The sequence below is a fragment of the Martes martes genome (genome assembly GCF_963455335.1).
Source record: "Martes martes genome assembly, chromosome: 2".
In the NCBI taxonomy this organism is placed as follows: Eukaryota; Metazoa; Chordata; class Mammalia; order Carnivora; family Mustelidae; genus Martes; species Martes martes.
The window spans coordinates 87,451,052-87,474,818 of record NC_137889.1 but is presented as its reverse complement, the minus strand read 5'-3'; the positions used below and the strand labels follow the sequence as shown (position 1 = coordinate 87,474,818).

Here is a 23,767-nt window from a genome sequence, read left to right as displayed (position 1 = left end):
TGCCTCAATTTGCCTACCACTTATCTCGGTCTCAACAACTGAGGAACCTTTCTTAAGATAGCACTACATGGTACTATCGTTTGGCCTTCACTTTTAGGGAATGCAGCATTCCTCTGTTCTTTTATTGGGTCAATGAAGGAATACTACCTGGAGACAATGGGATTCTAAAAATAGCTATTCAAAACATGGGGCAGCCCTAGATTATATAATAATTACACAGTTATTTTTTATTACTACAAACACTTAAATAATTCTGATTGAGAATTCAACCATCTTCCATTTTGAGAAACAGGCACATCTGAATTATTGTCTCTTCTCTGGCCTCAGAACTTAGAGCAAAAGACCTCGTTTGGAAACTCTGCTCAAAAACATGAGCTATGTAAATCTAAGCAATTTTCAGTTTTATCAAGCATGAGAACCCCTATATAGAAACGTCAGTCTTCTCTGATCCTCAGTTTCTTCTTTAAGGTGATAGACTTAGACCGTTGGTATTCAAGCACCATTTTGTATGAGATATATGGACTGGCATGCCACTTAAAATAGTATTATGATGGCATTTGGCAGAAACTATAGAAATATCTCAGTCTTTCTTTCAGTGACTCATGTGTCACCATGAGACAAAGGCACTAAAGCAAGACCCAAACCACTTTTTTTTTCCCCCCCAAAAACACTTTGTTACTGGCTCAGGCGTTGGGCCAAAAGTCCTATATAGATCTCTGACAAAAGACTCCTTTTTCCTATGCAGGGATAATGTAAGTGGCCTTGAACCATGGTGTCTTCTTTCCTTAATTTTTACTCAAAAACTCAAATCTAAGTCTCACCATGACACTGGGACGTAATTCCTCATCCCAGAAACAGGCCTGAAAGAGTGAGAGCATGAATGAGAGAAAGGTGACTGTGAGACAGAGAGAAAGAACTAGGGAATGTTCCAAAGCAAAAAAGGCCCTCTACTGAGACCATCCCAGAGAGGTAGGTGCAAGAGCCCCTAAAACAGTGGCTGGAGATAGGATGGAGAAAAGGATTATGAGCAAGTCAGAGAGTTGCAGAGATACAAAAAGTGACCCAGAAAATCAGAGATGCAGGGAGTCTAAAATCTTTCCTCTAATGAGGGATCAGGATCAAGTTTTTTTATATATTGGGCCAAGAACAAACCAGCTGTAAGGGTAAAGAGATAATTGCCCCTTTTTCCTTCTGGATACTAGTCCTTTGAGAACTAAGCGGTGGATAGGGATTAATGTTAGGACATGCACCAGACTGGCCTTTTAAACCCATTATTGTGAACTATCACTAGTACAGTGGCCAGTGAAAAAGCCCTCAGTTTTGACCTGCCAAGGCAGAACTCCCTCTCCTTGGAGATGGAATAAGGAGAATGGAAGGGAAACTGACCGTCTTTCATCTATTCCATTCCATTAAATTATAAAAAGTAACTTCATTCTTTGCCCAAATCTATTGTCCAACATCATCCTATCAGCAGTGTTCAAGTCCCTTAGCCTTGTGTCTTCTAAAGTCATAACCCTGAAATAGACATATAATTTAAAAGAGAGCCTTTACTGGGAATCCTTTTGGGTTCCTCTCTGGGACTTCAGCCACCAGAGGTACATTCCAGATTTGCTTCCATGGAAATCCATGAAAAAGAATGACAGAAAGGTGGGTTTGATAGGCCAGTGCATGCTCTACTCAGTTCCCTGCTACATGTCCAAGCATGTAGTACATTTCCTACTAGCCATTTCCATGTTATGTGTAGGAATTCAGAAGACAATCATCAGCCACTGCTATGTATCACTTGAGTCTTGTGTTAGAAACAATGCATCTCATCTGCTTCTGTCCATGAAATCCTCTTCATTGTGTGAGTTTGTCAAGAGAGCCAGAAGTTAAAACACAGGTTTATTAGGAGGTATTGATGAATCAGAGTAGTGTTATATGAGAACCGCCTGCAGATGTCTACAAAGCTAAGAGAGATTCTTTTCATGAATAACTACAAAAACTGGGGATGACATGGAAGTACACGGGTTTTAGCAGGCCATGCATCCCATCTCAGATACACATTCTTTGAGCATATCTCCCAACAACCAAGTATTGCCTACAGAAGGCCAACATCTCCTTCTTCTCCTATTACTTCTCAAATTATGAGTTATTAACATAATTCTTAGAACCCTGAGTATGTCTCTAAATTGGTATCATTATTTCAAAAAGTACAGGGTTCTCTAGCAAGGATTTATACAAGCTATATTCCTGTTTAAAGTAGGTATCCATTTCTTTCTTTTTTTTTTTTTTTTCCTCTCACATTTGACAAATATGCGTACTCAGAAACCTCTTGACATTAGTTTGGATCCTGCCCACCCCCTCAGAACATTTTTTTCCTTCCTGGCCTTCTTTTTAAACAATTTGTTTCACTGTTCTGCCTGGTTTTGTCAATTGTTAGCCTTGGGCCATAGAATATTTTATTCCTTATTAAATTCAGTCTCCCCATGTATAAAAGACTATGCATATAATATTGTGAGAATTAATGAGATAATAATGTAAATAAAGTACTGAACATGACCATAACACATAACAATTCGTAATAAATGTTTACTCCCTTTTGTCTTCCTAGAAAGCCCCAATAGAGTGAAGAATTACCTCTTAAAATGTATCTTCAACTTTTATTAGCTGAAACTCGTTTTAATTGACACTCCAATAAAAATTTGTAATTGAGGAATGGCTTGAATTAATTACACTCTAAAATAAGTTTAACTAAATAAAATACGTTTCTAGAATTCAGTAATATCGCTAATATACTTTGCAAGAAAAAATCTGAAATTTTCAGACAAAAATCAAACAGGAAATTAGACAAGTATCAACTGTGTAGAATGCCACATAATGCAAGTCCCCATGGGCAGCATTACACAACTCCTGTTTCTCAATCTAGAAATGAAAAGGAGAAAACAGGCCAGAAACAAAAATGCAATTTCAGTTAAGATAGCTGATCAGAGACATATAAACTTAGGCAACAAATTCTGCTGCTAAAAATTATTTCTATGATCAAAACAAATTATGTGATTTGAAATAATTTAATTAAAATATGTTGAAAGTTTTAATTTAGACTATTAGCTGAGATCCATAAGTATTTTGAGATTTTTTATTTTTCCTAGTAATATTAAGATGTGTTATAAGAATTGAAAAATTAATACCTGATATTTACATTGACCTCATTGCAAAGGTTTTGGATAATGACACAAAGAATTTTACAGACTCTGCTTTGAAAAATGAATTAATTGATAGAATCTCAAGCAGTAAACAATAATCTGATGTAAAACATGCATGATTTATGCATGTTTAAAAAATTTAGCCAAGTTGTCTATTTCATAACTTTTACATCTCATAGTTGTAGAAGGAAAGGGCATTAGATGGAGCAAATTCATTTCAATCTTTAAAACATTCTCAAGCATTTTTAAAAGTCAAAAAGGGAAACAGTATTTTAAATAATCACTATCTTTTTATCACAACTGCATGTGAAATGAAGACACTTTGAAGAGGAAATTTTGAAAACACTGAGAATTTTAGATAAGTAATTATGTCACAATCTGTGCTGATGACTAAAACTGCCTTCACTAAAGATCTTTGCCCCAAATACTCAAAATGCAGACTAACAGGACACTTAGATGTTTGTGAAATTTTTTCATAGTTCAAAAATGGAATTCTTATTCATATTCCCCTTTATTCTATCATTTACTCTAAAGGAAAATTACCCATTTCCAAAATAATTGTATATACTACAATGTATATTTTACAGGTAAATGTACTGATTTAGGAAATAATTAAAAGTATTAGCTTACTGGAAGAATCACGGGAGTCTACTTTTTTTTTTTTTTTAATTTCTTTTCAGTGTAACAGTATTCATTGTTTTTTCACCATACCCAGTGCTCCATGCAATCTGTGCCCTCCCTAATACCCACCACCTGGTTCCCCCAACTTCCCACCCCCCGCACAGGAGTCTACTTTTAAAAAACATTTGTGTTGTTAAGCAAAATTTCTAGAAAACTGACTCTGAAAGTATCACCTGACTCTAGAAACTGACTCTGAAACCATCAGTTCTATGCCTTCCTTTAACAGAGGAAGGATGCAGAGAAGTGATTAATTGAAGGTGACATACCTCACTAATGGACAAATAAAGTCCATGACCCTCAGGAGAGCCCTGAGGTTTCATAAAAGACAAAAATTGATGAGATGTAGGAAGTATCCTTTGAAAATCCAGAGAAAATGTAAGTATTGAGTCTAAGCATTTAAAACAAAACAAAACAAACAAACAAACAAAGATTCAACATAGATGCAGGAATGTGGCCCTGGAAAGCTGTCTTAGTGCTGATGTTTCCTGCCTGCCGTCCCTGGAGGAGGTTCTGAACATTAAATACCAGAGTTAAGTTAGGGCTATGCTGGCTTAGTTAAATAATCAGTGCATGCTGAAAGCAAGGCCAGGACGATTGTACATTCAGCCACATCCAGGTCAGTGGGCTCACATCTATAGATTCTGTTCTTTATTCTAATAACCTCATTTCTCAAGATTGGCCACAAAGGAGGCCTAACAGAAGGTGTGCATCTATTTATCTGAAATACGGTTTTAACTCTAGTGAAGGATGCCATATTATTTAAGCATTTGTGACCCTGTACTTAGAAAATATATTTAAGTAGGAATCCAGGCTCACAAAATTTAGCAAGGCTTATGCTAATACACCGAGTGGATTCTGTTAATCTCTTCTACGACTTTGAAAAACAGGAACAATGAGTTAGAAGAGAAAGATATTTTATCTTAAGTCAAAATATATGTAGTGTTGATTATGATAAATTTTTAGTAGTTTAATATGTTGATATATTAAAAATTGTATTTGCCTAGCTAGAGACATTAAAGAAAAAGAAATAAAAGTCACCTAAATGGGAAAAGAAGAAGTAAAACATTCACTATACGGAGATAACATGATACTATATATAGAAAACTCTAAAGACACTGACAAAAAACTGTTAGAACTAATAAAAAATTCAGTAAAATTTCAGGATCCAAAGTCAATATACAGAAATCGGTTGTGTTTCTATATACTAATAATGAGATATCAGAAAGAGAAATTAAGAAAACAATCCCATCAATACATGCATCCCTATGTTTACTGGAGCATTATTTAAAACAACCAAATTACAGAAGCAGCCCAAATATCCATAGACTGATGAATGGATAAAGAAGATGTGGTATATGTATCTATATATCTATATCTATATCTATATACACACACACAATGGAATACTACACAGCCATCAAAAAATGAAATCTTAAAAAAAAAAAAGAAATCTTGCCATTTGCAATGACATGGAAGGAAGAGAGAATCTTGAACATGCTATATGCACAGCATGGAGCTGGAGGGAGGGATTGATTTCATGACCCTGAGATCATGACAGGAGCCCAAATTAAGAGTTGGATACTTAACCAACAGAGCTACCCAGGCACCCACTAAGTGCCTTTCTATTCTAACAGAATAAGAAAAAAACAATAGAATCCAACCCAATCAGATACTACTACTGTGGCTAGCACCACTACCTGTCTTCTTCCTGCCTAAGGAAAGAAGTATGGGAGGAAAGTCCTAAGCCCCTCAAGGCAGAAGAGAAGGAACTCCAGAAGAATCACTTGCCACTGGAGAGACTGTCAGGTTGTTCTTAACTCTGTAATGTGCTTGGGGTGTTTTGAACATATCCCTGAGTAAAGGGCAAAAGAACTGCAAGGCCGAGAAAATTTTATGACAATGCGAAGGAGCCTGGAATGCTACATTGGTCCTATCAGCCACACCTGAATTTCCAGGAGATCAAGTTCAACCAGGGAAGGTGCGACACCTGGTAATGACAGACTGGCAGCAAGAAGCTGTGGGTGTCCTGCCCACTCAGAGAGCCGAAGGGGGGAAACGAGGACAAGGTAGCAACTGCCGCATCTCCAAACTCCTGGGCGGTCAAGATGGTTATAAAGAACCATGAATTCAGCCAGACAAACAAAAGAACCCCTGTAGTCTCCTACAGCGATAGGCTCTTAGAGATGCTTTTGTCCTTGATCTCTTCTTCCCTCCCCTGTCAGTTCTCAATATGACAGGCCTCAAAAAGAAGTAAAGAGTATCCAGTGCATGGCTCTCTCAGACACAGACACACACACACACACACACACACACACACGCACACGCACATTCTCTCTCTCTCTGTCTCTATCTCTGCTATCTCTCTGTCTTTTTCTCTCCCTCCTCTCCCTCATCTTTAGTGGTGGAGAGAGAGGAGAAGAACATGGGCATACTGTGCTTCCTCCCTGCTTGAAATACTCCTCAGGACTGATAAGTGCTGAGATGGGGAGGAACATAGATGAGATTAAAACTAAGCATGACGCTTCTGTTTTAAATTATATTGAAATTTAATCATTAAAAATGATTGGCATAGGAGGGGCTTCGGTGACACAGTCAGTTAAGTGTCTGACTCTTGATTTCAACTCAGGTCATGATTTCAGGGTTGTGAGATCAAGCCCCATGTGGGCCTCCATGCTCAGTGGGGGGTCTGCTTAAGACTTTCACTCCATCTCCATCTGTCCCTCCCCCCCAGTTTGTAGTCTCTCTCTCACATGCTCTCTCTCTCTCAGACAAATAAATTTTTTTTAAAGATTTTATTTATTTCTTTGACAGAGAGAGACAGTGAGAGAGGGAACACAAGCAGGGGGAATGGGAGGGGAGAAGCAGGCTTCCCACTGAGCAGGGAGTCAGATATGGGACTTGATCCCAGGGTCCTGGGACCATGACCTGAGCCAAAGGCAGATGCTTAACCAACTGAGCCACCCAGGTGTCCCAATAAATCTTTTTTTTTTTTTAATGACTGGCATAGTTTCTCAAAAGTTTAAATGTGGTTACCATATAAACCATCAATTTTACTCCAACATAAATAACCAAGAGAAATGAAAACATACATCCACACAAAAACTTGTACATGAGTACTCATAGTGGCATTATTCATAAAAGTCTCCAAGTGGAAACAACCCAAACGTCTATCAACGGAAGAATGGATGAAGAAAATGTGACATATAGATATAACGGAATATTATTCAGCCATATAAAGAAACAAACTACTGATACACGCTAGACACGGGTGAATCTTGAAAATATTATGCTAAGGGAAAGAAGCCAAAATTCAGAAAGTGAGAATACCAATACATGCCTCTGGCATTGCTCCCTTATAAAGACAGTCGAAACATTTTGTAAAGTATAATTTACGTATTTTACAATTGATAAATATTCACTGAATGAACGAACATATGGTAATAGTGCTAGAAAAATAGAGAGCAGCTGGAACTAGGCAAGACAATGGTAAAAAGAAAGGATAGGAAGACTGAGTTCCTGAAAGAAACTTAAGAGAAAATAACAAGCAAATGGCTGTGAAATGCTCCGTATATGGGGAAGAAAAAGTCACCTTTTAAAATACATTATTCTAAGCACTATAAATGTAAATGTTCAGATCACATTTTCACCTATTCATTTTTCCCCCAAATTCTCTTCTCCACTAATTGAGAGAGTGGAAATATGCCTAGGTTTATGCTAATGAGATAATCTATATACAGACTCTCTGGTTCCATATATTGAATTCCATCCCAAATACAAAAGGCTTTGGTCAATATGATTAACTATTAGAAGCAGAACTCAAGGGATTCAATTCCAGTAATTCACTCTCTAACTGGGGTTGAGGAATAAGATAAGAAAACCAGGGCTGCTTCTCTCTGGGGTGGTCCAGTTCTCAAAGAAAATCCTTCAAGTCTCCTTTGCTGTCATCATAATCATTTTGATAAGCTCTGAAGGAGCCCCAAAAGTAATTTAAACGAAGAGAAACGACATCCTACAGAGGTGAGCATTGTTTTTTGAGAATCTTTCCCTGTGAGTTCAGTGTTTGGCAGCACAGGTCACAAGTAAAAATAGTTATCTTCTGCTCTGAAGTTAGCATTACTTATATGAGCTGACCATCTATTATTTTCTTCATTATTCAAGTGATAAAGTATATATTATAGATCCTGACAGGGTATCCTGATAGACAAAGATGATAAAAATGATGATGAAAAAAAATGATGATGGTGATGATGATTCTAACAATACTTAATATTTAGTCAGGTACTATAAGTACTCTAGAAAAAATGAGTATTCTAGAATCATTTCAGGTATGCTAACAACTACCCTGTGACTGTAGGTATTATCACTTACAGTTAACTGATGAATAATTTAATCAAGTAAGTAAAAACAAATTTACCTAAGGCTTATAGCTAGTGATGGAGTCTGATCTGACCCCAGGCAGTCTGACTCAATATTATCTACACAAAACAGCTGCCTTCAGCTGCTTTCTAGGGAAATGCCCAAACTGTACAAAGTCAATTCTAGAGAAAATTATGAGGATGAAATCTCATAACTGTGTTCTCACTGGCTACCATGTCCCACCCATCAATCTCAAGGGTTTGTTTGTGTTTTTTTAAAGATTTTATTTATTTATTTATTTATTTGAGAGAGAATAAGAGGGAGGAGCCAAGGGAGAGGGACAAGCAGACTCCAGGCTGAGCATGGAGTCCACTGCAGGACTCAATCCCAGAACGCCAAGATCATGACCTGAGCCAAAATCCAGAGTCAGACGCTTAACCAAGTGAGGCACCCAGGTGCCCCATCAATCTTTACGTTTGTCCAAGACACTACCTGCTGCTCTTCACTGCAAGTGTCCCCTTCAGCAGCAACAGATTTTCTCAATCCTTCTGTCTAAAGTCAAAAATGACCTGATGGGCATACCCACAATTCATGCTTAGGTAATAATGTATGACAGAACATCAAAGGCTTACCTTTGGTGTTTTACTTATCCATCATTTTTCTAGAGATTATGTCATAATACAAAATAGCCAATTACGGGAAGCCCAGACAGAGTTGCAGAACTGTCAGAGGAAGACTTTTTGCTTAGGTGGGTACTCTGGATTCCTTCACAATGAGCTACATCTAGAATGAGCCCTATGTTCACTCTTTAGCTCTAAATTCAATAAACCATGGAAAACAGGCACATAAAAGCAGGGAAAGTGGAAGGTCTCGGGACAAAATCTACAGCCCTTAACACGGCTTGCTTGTCTGTATGTGCCTCTCCAAATTATATCTCTCATGACTTCTTGTCTTCTTTTCTCTCTTGACCATAACATACTTCCCAACCATCTACCAAAGCGCCGTGGCCTCCACCTTTTATTCTGCCATATATACCACCCCAACAGCTTGTAATAAAGCTGTATCATCTTTCAATTCTCAGTTCGACATACATTCTTTTGAAAAACTCTCCCTGAATCTTGAAGTGGTAATAGGTGTCTCTCCTATGGCCTCCAATGGTAAATAGTTATTATATTGTATGATGACTGCAGTAATCTGTAACAGCCACTGGAATTTAACCCTGAATTCATGATGCTTCATATTATTACATCACCTGTGGCAGGGACTGCTCTTTTTCAATACCCATGTTCTCCTTGGCTCCCAGGATAAAGCTGGGCTACACGGCCAGCCCCCTTTGCACCTGGGTTTGGTCATGTGACTCAGTTCTAGCTAATGAAATATGAACAGAAGTGGTAAGAGACACTAACTACTACACCTGGTCCATCCCAACCTTCTATGCAATACCCCCTTTTATATCTGCCTTCTATTTGACAGGGAAAGGAATTACCCCATGGGGAATTTAGAAGCCAAAAGTTAAAATTACAAAATCTCTGGCAACCTAGGTTTCTAAACACTTGCTTGGAGCAGACCAAGAAGATCCCCCCCTCACTTACCTGGAATCTCGTTGGACTTTCTACCTGAGAAAGAAACTGTTTCTTTTTAAAAGTATTTTTTGCGGGGAGGAGGAGGAATATATTGGTTACAGAATTGGTTATATTACCTTTGTATTTCCTGGAAACTAGCATAACTACAGGTACATTAGAAATGTATGTGATGGGGTGCCTGGGTGGCTCAGTGGGTTAAAGCCTCTGCCTTCGGCTCAGGTCATGATCTCAGGGTCCTGGGATCGAGCCCCGCATCGGGCTCTCTGCTCGGCGGGGAGCCTGCTTCCTCCTCTCTCTCTGCCTGCCTCTCTGCCTACCTGTGATCTCTCTCTCTGTCAAATAAATAAATAAAATACTTAAAAAAAAAAAAAGAAATGTATGTGATGGTTTTTTTTAAAAATCAAATGAACGAGCAGCGTATCTCAAATAAGTTCTTTTTGTCATGCTAATATAAAAAGCTAACATGTATTTTATGCTTACTATGTGCCACCGCTTTCTAAGATCATTTACATAAATTAGTTAATTCAATCCTCCTAACAATATTATGACATAAGTACTATTATCATCTCATTGCACAGATTAGTAAATTGAAGCTTAAACCAGATTACTCACTACTCAATGTATCATAATTAGTATCTGGCTGAGTCAAGACTCAATTCCAAAAAACCTGACTCAAAGTCTATATTTTTAACCACTCTGAAATGGCTGCATAGAAGTAAGCAATTAAAAAAAAATCTTCAACGAAAAAGAATAAAATAATATTTTACATTAGCAACATCATCTCTTGATATAATCATTTCTAGGAATAAGCTAAGATTTCCCCCAAAATTTATGGTGACACACAACACCATCTTATAGTTCTTTTTAAATACCAAGAGATTCAGTTGCTACATGGAAGGTCAGTTTGTGATTTTAAGGATGAAATTCAAGTTTCAAGGTTCCTAATATTACCTTAAACACTTAATTAGGGTTTTGTCTTCTTCTGGCTCATATATTTTATTTATTTATTTATTTATTTATTTATTTTTATTGTGTTATGTTCGTCGCCATACAGTGCATCATTAGTTTTTGATGTAGTGTTCCATGATTCATTGTTTGCATATAACACCCAGGGCTCCATGCAATCCATGCCCTGCTTAATACCCATCACTGGGCTAACCTATCCCCCCACCCCCCTCCCTTCTAAAACTCTCTGTTTGTTTCCCAGAGTCCATAGTTTCTCATGGTTCTTCTCCCACTCTGATTTCTCCCCCTCCATTTTTCCCTTCTCCTAATGTCCTCCATGCTATTTCTTATGTTGCACAAATAAGTGAAACCATACAATAATTGACTTTCTCTGTTTGACTTATTTCACTTAGCATAATCTCCTCCACTCCCAACCAAGTACCTTAGAGATTTCTTGATTTCATTAACTCACAAGTTTCATTAAATATGTAAAATCAGAGCTTACTCTTAAATTGGTAATCAATTCTTGCACCTTTCGAGGTCAACCCTCAGATTATAATTCACTCAAAATCACTTTATTCTCTATAAGTTAAGAAAATTCAGTGTTATCTAATATAGTGTCATCTTCATCATGTCCAGAAAAGAACCCTCTCCACACAATCAGATCAATGTCTGTTCTAGACAATCTAGACTAGATTAATTGGGTTGATGTCTGTTTGGATTTTAGTCATTTCATCAGGAGTCTCAGGCTGGCTTCTAGAAATCACTGCTTGGGATGCCTGGGTGGCTCAGTTGATTAAGTGTCTGCCTTTGGCTCAGGTCATGATCTCAGGGTCCTGGGACCGAGCCCCATGTTGGACTTCCTGCTCAGCAGGAGTTTGTTTCTCCCTCTACCCCTGCTCATGTTCTCTCTTCCTCTCTCAAATAAATTAAGTCTTTTAAAAAAAAAAAAAAAGCAGCTGTGCCATTAAAAAATAAAATAAAATAAAAATATAAGTAAAATTAAAAAAAATAAAAATCACTGCTTAACAAATTCTAATACCCCGGGCATGTTAAAAACACTCACAAGTATCACCAAACTTGAACCTTAGCTATAATTCAGGTAATGATATACTTTATGATAGAAGTAAAACAGATGGTTTCAAAAAAGCACTAGAATTCATCACTGGTTTCATTTTCAAAATCTACACAACTGCCTTATACTTAGAGTAAATATAATGATCATACTTCATCTCTGACTCAGCTGCTGCCCTCATGCTACAGTATCTATAATTAAGGTCACAGTCATTTGTCATTATCATTAGTGAAAGATGGTCAAACAGATACTGTCGCCAAACTTGGTGTAAATCTGTTTTAAAACCGTTTTAAATAGTTATTCAAAGGTGTTAGGGGTGTTCAGGGTTGATGGAAGAAATTTTCTTTTTCTCAGATTCTCCGCACAGTATAATTTTAACTTTTTTCCATATACAAGCAGGACTTAATTTCAAAGATAAAAGAAGAAAAAATATAACCTAAAAACTGGAAAACTATAGTACTTACAAAATGTTTATAATAACTACGGGTGTATCAATTCATTTTTTAAAATTTAAATTCTACACACAGTATTTTTCTGTGCTTTGTTATTGTTCTTATTTGAAAACAACCAAAATCAACTTTACTTCTTAGGAATACCATTTTTTTTTCAAGTAATCTGTACACTCAACGTGGGACCCAACGTGTCCCACTGAGGACCAAATGAGACAGCTAGGCACATCTTAACTTTATTTTTAAAAATTTTTTGTTTTTGTTTTTAATTTATTTATTTGTTAGAGAGAAGGAGAGCAAGCAAGCACAGGCAGACAGAGTGGTAGGCAGAGGCAGAGGGAGAAGCAGGCTCCCCGCCGAGCAAGGAGCCCGATGTGGGACTCGATCCCAGGACGCTGAGATCATGACCTGAGCCGAAGGCAGCTGCTTAACCAATTGAGCCACCCAGGCGTCCCTTAACTTTATTTTTAAAATCTGTTCTGAATAAAATCAGTATCTGTATGAGTGCAATACTGTAGAAAATGATTTGAAGAGAAAGCTTTGGCCTAAATGGACTAACATTTCTCCCATTTTAAAAATTATAGGATACAAAGAACTTTAGTTTGATTTATTTTAAACATAAAATAGTTCTATTTTGAGGTATATCTCTAATGTATTGCCCGAGGACCCTGATCGGGGGTGGAAAGTCTTGATTACAAATCAGGCACTGTCTCTGGAGAGAGGAGAATTTATAGGTATTTTTGCCTTTTGCTCAAAAAGAAAATACAAGAAAAGTTACAGTGAGACTTTCTATGTTTTCAAACTTGTGCAGGTTGTAGAATATTTAGAAGGCAAGGTGCAATTTGAATAAGAACGTAAGACTCCAATAGTAGGTTCAAATAATTAAGTGTATAATGCACTAAATCAGATATATTAAGTCCTAGTAGAGATGAAAGGTGAAGTTGTAGATAAAAGAAAAACTTAATTAAAAAATTATATTCATTAACAGAGGTTTGCAACATATTAGATATTATGGACTGAACTGTGTCCCCCCTCAAATTCACATATTGAAGTCCTACCCCTCACCCCTATGTAACTATATTTGGAGATAATTAAAGTTAAATGAAGTTGTAAGGGAAGGGCCAGGATCCAATAAGTCTCTTGTCCTTACAAGAGGAGAAGAGATACCAGAGCTCTCTTACACTCCCGTACACAAGGCAACAGGCATGAGAGGACATAGAGGGAAAGCAGCTGTCTGAAAGCCAGAAAGAGAGTCTCCACCAGAGACCAAACTTGGTCTTGGTCTTCCAGCCTCCAGAACTATGAGAAAATAATTTTCTGTTCTTGAAGCCACCCTTTTGTTATGGCTGTCTGCGCAAACTAATACATTTTTTAAACATGGCTGCCATTATTCTTTTCTAACAAGTTGATGGAGTTTTGCAACTTGAGTAGCATAGGTGTTCTAGAAATAGCTTCCCATCACATACCAAAGAATAGTTGTCTTTGTCAACATATGCACCCCTTGTTGTTGTGGCCCCGCCTATCACTCAAACCCCATTTCTTGTCATTTCTCCATTCTCACAAAATGAAGCTATCTATTGAAGTGTATTTTACAACTCTATGTCTTTCCTCTGCTCTGAATTCTTTTCTCAGTTTAACTACCTGGAGCACTCCCCCAACCTTCAGCAACCCAGGTAACATTCACCTCTTGCTTTGTGCCTCCTTCCTCAACCCCCCTGCACAGAATTATCACTCACTGTTTGACATTAATTGTATCTGTGTTTTTAGAGCATCTAGTGCTTACATGATTATCTGTCCCCGTCATAATTTTGCTTACCTGTTTCCCCCAACAGATGTGTACTTTTAAAAACAAGGATAATATGGAGTTTGACTCTATTGAGTTGAGGGGAATCTCAGTAAAAGTTTCACTAAGATAAATTGAAACCCTTTTTCTAGGGCAGAAGAAACCCACATTTCAAGGGTGTTAATACTCTCCTTTTATAAATGCCTTTCAAGAGAGAGAAAAACAAATCCAGATTATGTTTATTGAAAACTTTTAGCTGGTTAGGAATACTTAAAAGGGTGAATTTTTTCATTAGTGACATTCCTTCCAGTAATAATGAAATAACCCTCATCAAAATATATGAAAGCCAAGGGCATTCTTATGCTTGAAAGCACCAATATTGAAAATAAACAAGCAAGAAGGAGTTCTGATTGAAAGAAAATCTAAAGAAAAGCTAAGAATTTATAAGCAGGCAAAAAGTGAAACTGAGGGAAGACTGGATCAAGAACAAGGAAATCTGGCTTTTAGTTCCTCACCTGCCAGTCATTAGCAATATCCCATGGCCAATACACACACATACACACTCCTGCACGTTCACACACACACACACAATTCATCTGTAAAAGGAGGGGATCTATAACAACTAAATTCTTTCCAGTTTTAACATTTTTCAAGATGTTCAATTGCTCTTCACTGAGGTGATTCTTTAAAAGAGATTTACTTGGGGTGCCTGGGTGCCTCAGTGGGGTAAAGCCTCTGCCTTCGGCTCAGATCATGAACCCAGGGTCCTGGGATTGAGCCCTGCATCGGGCTCTCTGCTAAGTGGGGAGCCTGCTTCCTCCTCTCTCTCTCTGCCTACTTGTGATCTGTCAAATAAATAAATAAACAAAAGAGATTTACTTAATGTGATTTAAACTTTGTTATCATGAATTAGTTATGATTTGATTTATGAATTATGATTATTAATTTATGAATTAATTATGATTTGATATATTTGATATAATAATATATTAATATAATATAATAATATATTTGATATATTTGATATAATTATAATATTGATATATTTGTTATATTAAGTTATGACTTTGATATATGAGGTTGAGAATAGTCAATACTACTCATGGCACCTGGTATTAACCCTGCCCTTCCTGTTCACAGATGTCCTTCATTGATTCACTCACTAACTCATTCAAAAATATGCTTCAGAACTTACAATGTGCCAGGCGTCTATCTTCACTTAAAAAAATTACTTTTTTCATTTCTTTCTTTTTTTTTTTAATGTAAGCTCATACAACACAGGACTTGAACTCACGATCCTGAGATCAAGGCCTGAGCTGAGATCAAAAGCTGGATTCTCACCTGACTGAGCCACCCAGACACCCCAGAAACTACTTTTAAGTAAGGAATTGGCCATTCACAGACAAATTGATGGTCTGTAAAATTACTAAGTGCCCTCTACTACAGAAATTGTCAGTTTTTAATCTGATTCTTTGTGCATGTATTTGAACACTAGTGTAAAAGATTAAAAAACACAATGTCAAAATTCCTAGTGCTTGAACTGCTATGAAAGATGATATACAAAAATAATAATTCAAATTTGGCGGGGGCAGAGTGCAAGGGAGAGAGAGAATCTTAGGCAGATTCCATACCTAGCACAGAGCCTGACATAGGGTTCGATCTCACAACCCTGAGATCATGACCTGAGCATAAATCAAGAGCCTGACACTTAACCAACTGAGCCATGTAGGCACCCCTACCCTAAATTTTGACTTAATACCATTTTATTAACAAATGATATTTGGAAAGAAAAATTAAGAAACTTTTTTTTGGGAAATAACAGTAGCCTATCTCTGGTTTGTATAAAAATCAGTACTTTCTCATCAATATAACTCTATTTTGTTAATTTTATTTATTACAAGTTTGAAATACTGGTAACATAATGATATCAAAATACAACTTATCTTAGAAATATTACCAACTAAAGTGATTTTTATTTTGAGGCAATTTTCATTTGAATTAACCAGAATTTTTGTATTTCCTTATTTATATTTCCAATTTGTTAGCAAAATAACTACCTTGCCCTGAAGACCATCTTTAACTCTGCAGACCTTCTGAGAAACTACACAGAGAAATTAAAATAACATAGCCAAGGTTGATAAAATCCTCTTTGAGCCAAGGTTGATAAAATCCTTAGGTCAGAGTTCCTCAAACTGGGGTTTCTATGCATATTCTCTGACATCTGCAAATTCTCCGATTTTAGAAACATTGAGCTTGGGCCTAACCAAGCTATCCCACATTCATTACTAGAAGATACACTAAACTCATCAAAGAGTCAGAACATTTGTTTGATCTTCTTTCGTATCTTCACTCACTCAGCTCCTGAATCCCCTGCTCTCCTTATCTCCCATTTAGGTCCTTGATCCTACCTAATTAATCATTTAAATGGTACCCATTGTGGCCAAACTGTATCAGAATAAGACTCCCTGGGATAAAACATTGGATCTTACTCATACTTCCATTTTATTCCATGTGTTTCTCCATATCAAAGTCCCCATATTGGATCCTCCATATTCTGTTTTCTCACATTAACCTGATCCCTTTCTGAGTTTAATAAACACAATTTTATATTCAAGATGATACCATAATGTAATCTATAGTATAAAAAATGTACAATGAGAAAAGAACCCTAGAGTGTAGGATAAAAGAAAAAAGACTCTACAGCGTTGCTTCTAATGCCCATACAATCTTGGTCACATTGCTTCATATCACTAAGCCACAATTTCTTCATCTGTAACGGTTAATCCCCACATTCCCCACTGGTTTGCTACAAGGAATGCAAGAACTTGTATGGAAATGCACCGTAACTGTCATGATATTTTTATTAATTCTTATGGGATATTCTTATTAATTTATTTATGAGGTATTTGGCTAAGGATCTATGAGGTTGGACTTACCTGGAGGCAAATCACGGCACCACTGTCTAATTTAGGGTAATGCATATTATTCTTAAACTTTGGTTTCTTCATGAATAAATGGGGATAATCCTTTCTCATAGGATTATTTAAAGCAGTTCATAATATAATGTATATATGTTCATAATCTAATGCCTGGCCCTGGTAAATAAATGCTCAAAAAATATTTCAAAAAAATTCAAAAAATATTTATAGAATGTGCATTTGTTGCTATTTTATAATTCAGCTAGACAAATGAGAACTTTGTGAAATTATAATGTCTGAGAATGTAAAATACTAAAGCAGAGCCCTGATCCAAATTCCTAATTAAGTTCTTGAACTTTAACACAAGGGAAATAGCCTCAAAAACATACTGTTGGGGATGTTTATATCATTTGATCTATAATGTTTCTTCTTTCATTTATATATCCTATAGCTCTAGATGAAGGGAAAACACACTAGGGATACTTCGGGGAAGCACCTCCCTCCATCAACTGATGATCCCAGCTAGGAAAGACGGTTGTAGCTACAGGAAGAGCTAGAATTTTTTTTTTTTTTCCTCTTTCTCATTGCAGCCTAGAGATTTGTGGCTGAGAAAATGTTAAGTGAATAAGCAAATAGAAGACTGCTAAGGAACCACAAAGGACACAACAACGATCCTCAGAAGAGTGTATTATGTATGCTGATTGGGTATATCAGTGTTGTTCCATTTAGCACCATATCTATATTTTATGTGAGTTAAGGTGGAAAGAAGCCCCCTGGGAACTGATGCTGAAGGTGTCTCAAAAATTACTGAAAGTTGTGTTTCTAGTTTTCCTTCAAATCTATGCTTGTAATGACTTCTGAGAAAAGGAAAGATGTTTTGGCTACAATATATAGCTTCTAGCAGATGTCCATTAAAATTTCTCATAAACTAAGTGTGCCTGAGGGACTCAGATGTCCTGTTCCCAGCTTAGTAAAAGTCAAAATTAATATTAGACAAGTATGCTTTGCCTCTTGGCCTCAATTAGCAAGTCCAACATCTTGAACCAAAGTAAACAATGAGAAAAAGTGTGAAAGATGCCAATGAACTGAGGGAGACCAGGGAAATTAGGTTGACCTCAGACTCCATCAATTTCTAGCAAACCCCTCTACCTCTTGGCTTGCTTATGACCACGGGGCTTTTTATTTTCTCTTACTTACCAAGGGCTTCGTTTCATCTTCATCTTTGAAATAATAGAGCTGATCTCCCTTGAGCACAAACCAGCGGGTATGCCAAGTCTTGACAAAGCCTCCTTGCTTCCTCAGCCACCCACACTTCATGGCATTGTTTCGCCCTTGGCCTTGCTGGGGGTTCTCGGTGGAGTCATTGTTCTCCTCCATCATCAAGCTGGTGAACTTTCCTATTTAGCAAGTAAGAAGAAAAAAAGAATATGTTACTCTGACATATTCAATTCCCTCCTAAATCACTTCTGTCGCTTAAAAAAAGCAGGAAGAGGGGAAAACATCTATCAACATACTTGCCAAATTTCTAGAGGCAAACCAGACCTGACAACAATACGCCTGGGAAAAAAACTTACGGAAGGTTTGTTGTGTCTTCCTTTAACAAGCCAGTCACCTGGGTGATAATATCCCTTTCTTCCTAAGTAGAACTAAAGAATGGGAAAGTTCTAAAGGTAATGTGTCAAGAAGCAATTTTTAGAAATAAACTCACACCACCAACTAAAACATAATTCTTGTGATAATGGGCCTCTGTGTCTGGCATGCACTGACTGGGTCCTGCTTGTGCAGGCCTGTGATTATCTGAGCAAACACTAGCCTGACACATGTTAAAGTTTAAAGGGACTATTTTTAAAACCTCAATGGAAGACATTTGTTCTACATATGTGAAAAGTTCTCAAAATGTATCTGGTCCCCATTCGCCCACAGTATCCCCATGAGAATTTCTTTGGCTGGTCAGGAATTAGTGCAGCTGAAAAAGTCTAGGGAAAAAAAAAAAGAGAGAGAGAAGAAGAAAGAAACAAAAACAAACAAACAAACAAACAAAAACCTGCTCGGGCAGTTGAGTTTCCTTCAACTCCAAGAGTGAGTGGTGCACTCCAGCTGCACAAGGAAGAACATTTCAAGGTTATGTGTGAAGGAGTGTAAGGTCACACACACTATACATAGCAAGGAAATGAGTTTATCACGGAGAAAGTTATTAATCGACAGGCGAGAGGTAAAACTGCCACAGGAACAACACAGGAGGTGGCTTTCCTGGAGAGCTGGGCACCTGTGGTTAAAATAAAAGATATTTTCCTGTCCCAAAGGCTTCCTGCAAATGCTTGCTAATGTTTGTATCTAAGCATGTTTTTGGGAAGTGAAAAGTTCAGTTTTTACCCTGTGTCTTTGAGGAGGATAAAAGAATACATAGTAGTTCATAAAACAGAGAATATTCCTGTTTGGCATAGTCACACGCAGAGCTCTTTTTTTTTTTTTTTCCCTTGATTTCAGAAAACAAACTGTCCTTCTGTCTAGTCTTTATTTTCACTACTAACTTTTCACTCGATTTGTATATACACAGTCCTACTTGTAAATTCCACGCAATTTCCACTGTCAGCCTTCGGTCTTTTACGTTACTTCCTTAAAAGTACAGGGTCAGACCCTCCACAGTCGGCCTCTAGTTCCTTTGAATTTAGTCCTGCCATTCTATTTGCAGGGATGAAGCAGCACTCTGGTTCTAATTCTTCTTATTTGGATCATTTCTACCATCTCAGTGGTGTTGTGTCTTCTATGAGCATGCCTCACAATCTATCTCCATCCCTGTTTTCAAGCTTCAAGTGGGTGGACTGACTACCATCCGTCCCATTCAATATCCACTTTTCCCTTTCTTGTACCGAAATATTCTCCTAATGAACAGGCCCTTACCTCTATAAAACATCTCAAAACTTCCTTCAGTGTACAGGGCATTCCCATGAGAGAAGCCACTGAGCACAGGAAACATTCTCCCCATCGTGTGTGTGCATGTATGTGTGCAGACTGGTTCATGCCTGATGCTTCCAGTTTGTTATGCCCTTAGGGCAGGAATTTTCAACTTTCTTCTTTCATAATACTTCACCGGATATAAAGAGCCAAGTAGACCTCATTCTAAATGAACAATAAATGCTTTAACGTAATTTAGATAATAACTATGCTTATTTAGAACACTCTAAATTATCTTTTTTTGGCTTCCTGGTATTTAAATTACTCAAATGTGGGACGCCTGGGTGGCTCAGTTGGTTGAGCGGCTGCCTTCGGCTCAGGTCATGATCCCAGGGTCCTGGGATCGAGTCCCACATCGGGATCCTTGCTCAGCAGGGAGCCTGCTTCTCCCTCTGCCTCTGCCTGCCTCTCTGTCTGCCTGTGCTCACTCTCTCTGACAAATAAATAAATAAAATCTTTAAAAAAAATAAAAAATAAAAAAATAAATTACTCAAATGTATACAACTGGCTATTTCATCATTACCTATGTATTCTTTGACCAAATATCCTAACCTATAAAATTGATTAAGACAAACATTCCAACATATGCACACACAGGTAGACATACACAAAAATCTCTAATGCATTGTACAACAAATTCCTTCTTTGGGCTCTTCTTTTTTCCCCTCCTTCCTCTCATACTCATGTTTTATATTAAATTGGAAAAATTCCCTCTATAATGCTTCAAGGAAATTGGAAACCTACCATCAATAATATAAAAAAATACAAGTGTCTAGTTTTGCCTTTGTCTACTATTAATACCTTAGTAAAAAATGTGTGCACATTAGAACATAATTCATGATTTTCCTTGCCTACATCTTCTATAAGTACAGTGAAATCAACAATAAGTATAAGTAAAGTGAAATCTATAAGTAAATTCTATAAGTAAAGTGAAATCAACCACTGAACTCTTGGTTTTAATGCCTTTATTTTCATGACCCTAGGACACATTATAAACTATTTTAATAGCACCAATTGTAACAATTCATTAAAACAGGAATGAAAACAGATTATATCATATCCCTAAGAGACAATAATATCACAACTACTACCTGGATGAGTACAATTAAGTTTTACTAAAGTAACCATGCTTTTTACAGAGGAGTTTCTTTTTTTAAGATTTTATTTCTTTATTTGAAAGAGAGCAAGAGAGAGAGCTTGAAAGGGGAGGGAAGGGCAGAGAGAGAGGGAGAAGCAGACTCCAGGCTTGATTCCAGGACCCCTCCCGGGACCCCAGGATCATGACCTGAATTAAAGGCAGCCCCTTAACAGAGTGAGCCACCCATGTGACCCAAGAAGAGTTTTAGTATTTTAACTGAAATTGGATGGTTCATATTGTACCCTTCATCTTTACAACGAGGATGCTGGGTTGGATCATTTCTAACTATGGTCCCTGAAAATTTCAGCATCTGAAATCTGCCACCTCTGTAATTCCATAAGGATAAAAACACCAGATATTATCAACACCTAGGACAGTGTCGGACATATGGTGACACTCAATCAATGTTTGATGAATTCATAAATTTTGTAATGGTGGTGCTAGATATCTTAAAGTAAACATGATCGCCCTCTGAAACCTGATCCTGCCCTGAGCCTGATCTTAGTAAGTGGTACCATGACACACCCAATTAAGGGGGAGAAAAAAGAAAGGGGGGAAAAAAAGAAAAGTGATTATTTTTGATTCCTGACTCTTCTTCCTCCTGAATATCAGAAGATTATACACATCCCCAAAATATTTCAGAGCCATCCAATTGGCTCCCTCTCGAATGCTACCCTGTGACCCCAGCCAACATTGTCTACGACTAGAGGATTCTAACAGCCCTCTTACTGGTCTCATTGTTTCCATTTTTAACCACAAACACAAACATATGTTCACATAATTTCATTCTGCATAAAACAGCCAAAGTGAGCTTTTAAAAATTTAAATCAGGTAATGATTTTCTACTTTTAAAATTTTAGGGGTGCCTGGGTGGCTCAGTGGGTTAAAGCCTCTGTCTTTGGCTCAGGTCATGATCCCAGGGTCCTAGGATCCAGTCCCGCATGGCGGGGGTGGGGGGGTCTCTGCTCAGCAGGGACCCTGCCTCCCTTCCTCTCTCTCTCTCTGCCTGCCTCTCTGCCTACTTGTGATCTCTGTCTGTCAAATAAATAAATAAAAATCTTTTAAAAAATTTTTAATTGGCTCCCACTGTTCTTATTTAAAAAAACCTGGGCCTTAACCATGACCTGTAAGGCTCTGAGTCATTTGGCACCTGTTTACTGATTCATCTAACCTCATGCCACCTCCTCGTCATTTCCCCCAGTCCAGCAATGCACGTACACACACACACACACACACACACACAGAGACCCTGACACACACAACCACATCAGCTTCCTTTCGGTTCCAGGAATACCCAAGCCCCGTTATGCCTTGACTCTTGATACTTGCTGATCTCTGCCTTGGCTACTCCTCCTCACGCTCTTTACGTGCCCGACCCCTTCTCCTTCTTCAAGTCTCAGCCTCTCATCTACCCGTTCCAAGAAATACTTACGAATCACCCAGTGAATCAGTTCCCCTGTTGCTGTTCTCCATCATTGAACTCTGACCTCTGTCTTCCTGAAACTTAACTAAATTGTTATTTCTTTAGCTGTTCACTGTCAATTATCCTTCCAGGAGACCATAAACTTCACAAGGTCAAGGACTTGCTTTTCCTCCCTGCAGTATACCCAGTGCTTATTTGGTATTCAGGAAACAATTGTTGAAACAATGAATAAGCTATGTGACAGCCACAGTAGAATTCCTAGAACTAATATTTTGGACTTTCTAAATTGCATTTAATGTCTTAAAGAAGATTGTGTACTTTAAAAACCTGATTATTTCTTTCCTTTAACAGAAAAGACTTCAATTAGTATGAACATTGTTCTTAAACACAATGTCAAAATCATCAAACCTAAAGGAACCTGAAAATGCCTTTCACGAAGAAATACAACATTCAAAATTTACACTTTTTAGCTGTGGCAAGAAATACATGTAATCAATTGTGGTTTAGCATGAAGAAAAATACAGTTTACTCAAATTCTCAGAGAATTATTTAACTGAATTTCCACTGGGAAAGTACTTTCCCTGTGGTCAGGACATGGGAGCTGGGTAGTACAGGAGATTACAAAATAGAACTATCAACTTAAGTGCTTAGCAAATCCATGTAACAATGACAATAGACCGATAACATAAATAAACAGTCACTCTAAACTAAAACAAAAACAGAACTGAGAAGTTAACTGGTGTCTTCACATCAATCTTCAGAAAAAGCCTCAGTGATGACCAGTGATGAGGACTGTACCATGCTGGGGCTTAGAAAGTTCCCATCATTTGATGGGCTGATAGCTTTGAATTATTTTCCAGCTGTGGAAACTGGTTTGTATACCCTTTTAGCAATCAGATGGCTGGGAACACAACAGTATTACATGGTGCAATCAGAGATGAAATTCACACTCCTAGCAGAATTTCCTAAAAGTCAAACAGCCACACTCATAAGTATTTAGATATGTGACTTAATTTCAACAGAGAGAAACAAACAAACACAGAACCAAAAACGGGTATAGAATGCTGTATGCCAAAGAGTTGTAATAGGTGTGAATTTACCTGCATGACTACACACGTTAGGCAAACACAAGAGAATGACAAAGGAGGGAGGTGGGGAGAGGAAGGGAGAGACAGCAGCTCAGACAGCCTGACAATTCCACCGCACGGCCTCTGGGACATTCAGTGAACGCACGCTCCCGGGACAAGTGGGAGGTGTCCTCTGCAGCCACGGTCCC

At 37.6% G+C, this 23,767-nt stretch overlaps 1 protein-coding gene across 1 annotated transcript in view; it reads right to left on the bottom strand.

Moving 5' to 3' along the window:
* The window catches only part of ARHGAP24 (Rho GTPase activating protein 24), a 506,918-nt gene that overhangs the window by 406,778 nt on the left and 76,373 nt on the right, over positions 1 to 23,767 (bottom strand). Inside the window, exon 2 of the mRNA XM_080797451.1 lies at positions 18,173 to 18,372. Coding sequence (XP_080653577.1) covers positions 18,173 to 18,355 — 183 coding nt within the window. The 5' untranslated portion in view covers positions 18,356 to 18,372. The remainder of the gene's footprint in view (positions 1 to 18,172; positions 18,373 to 23,767) is intronic.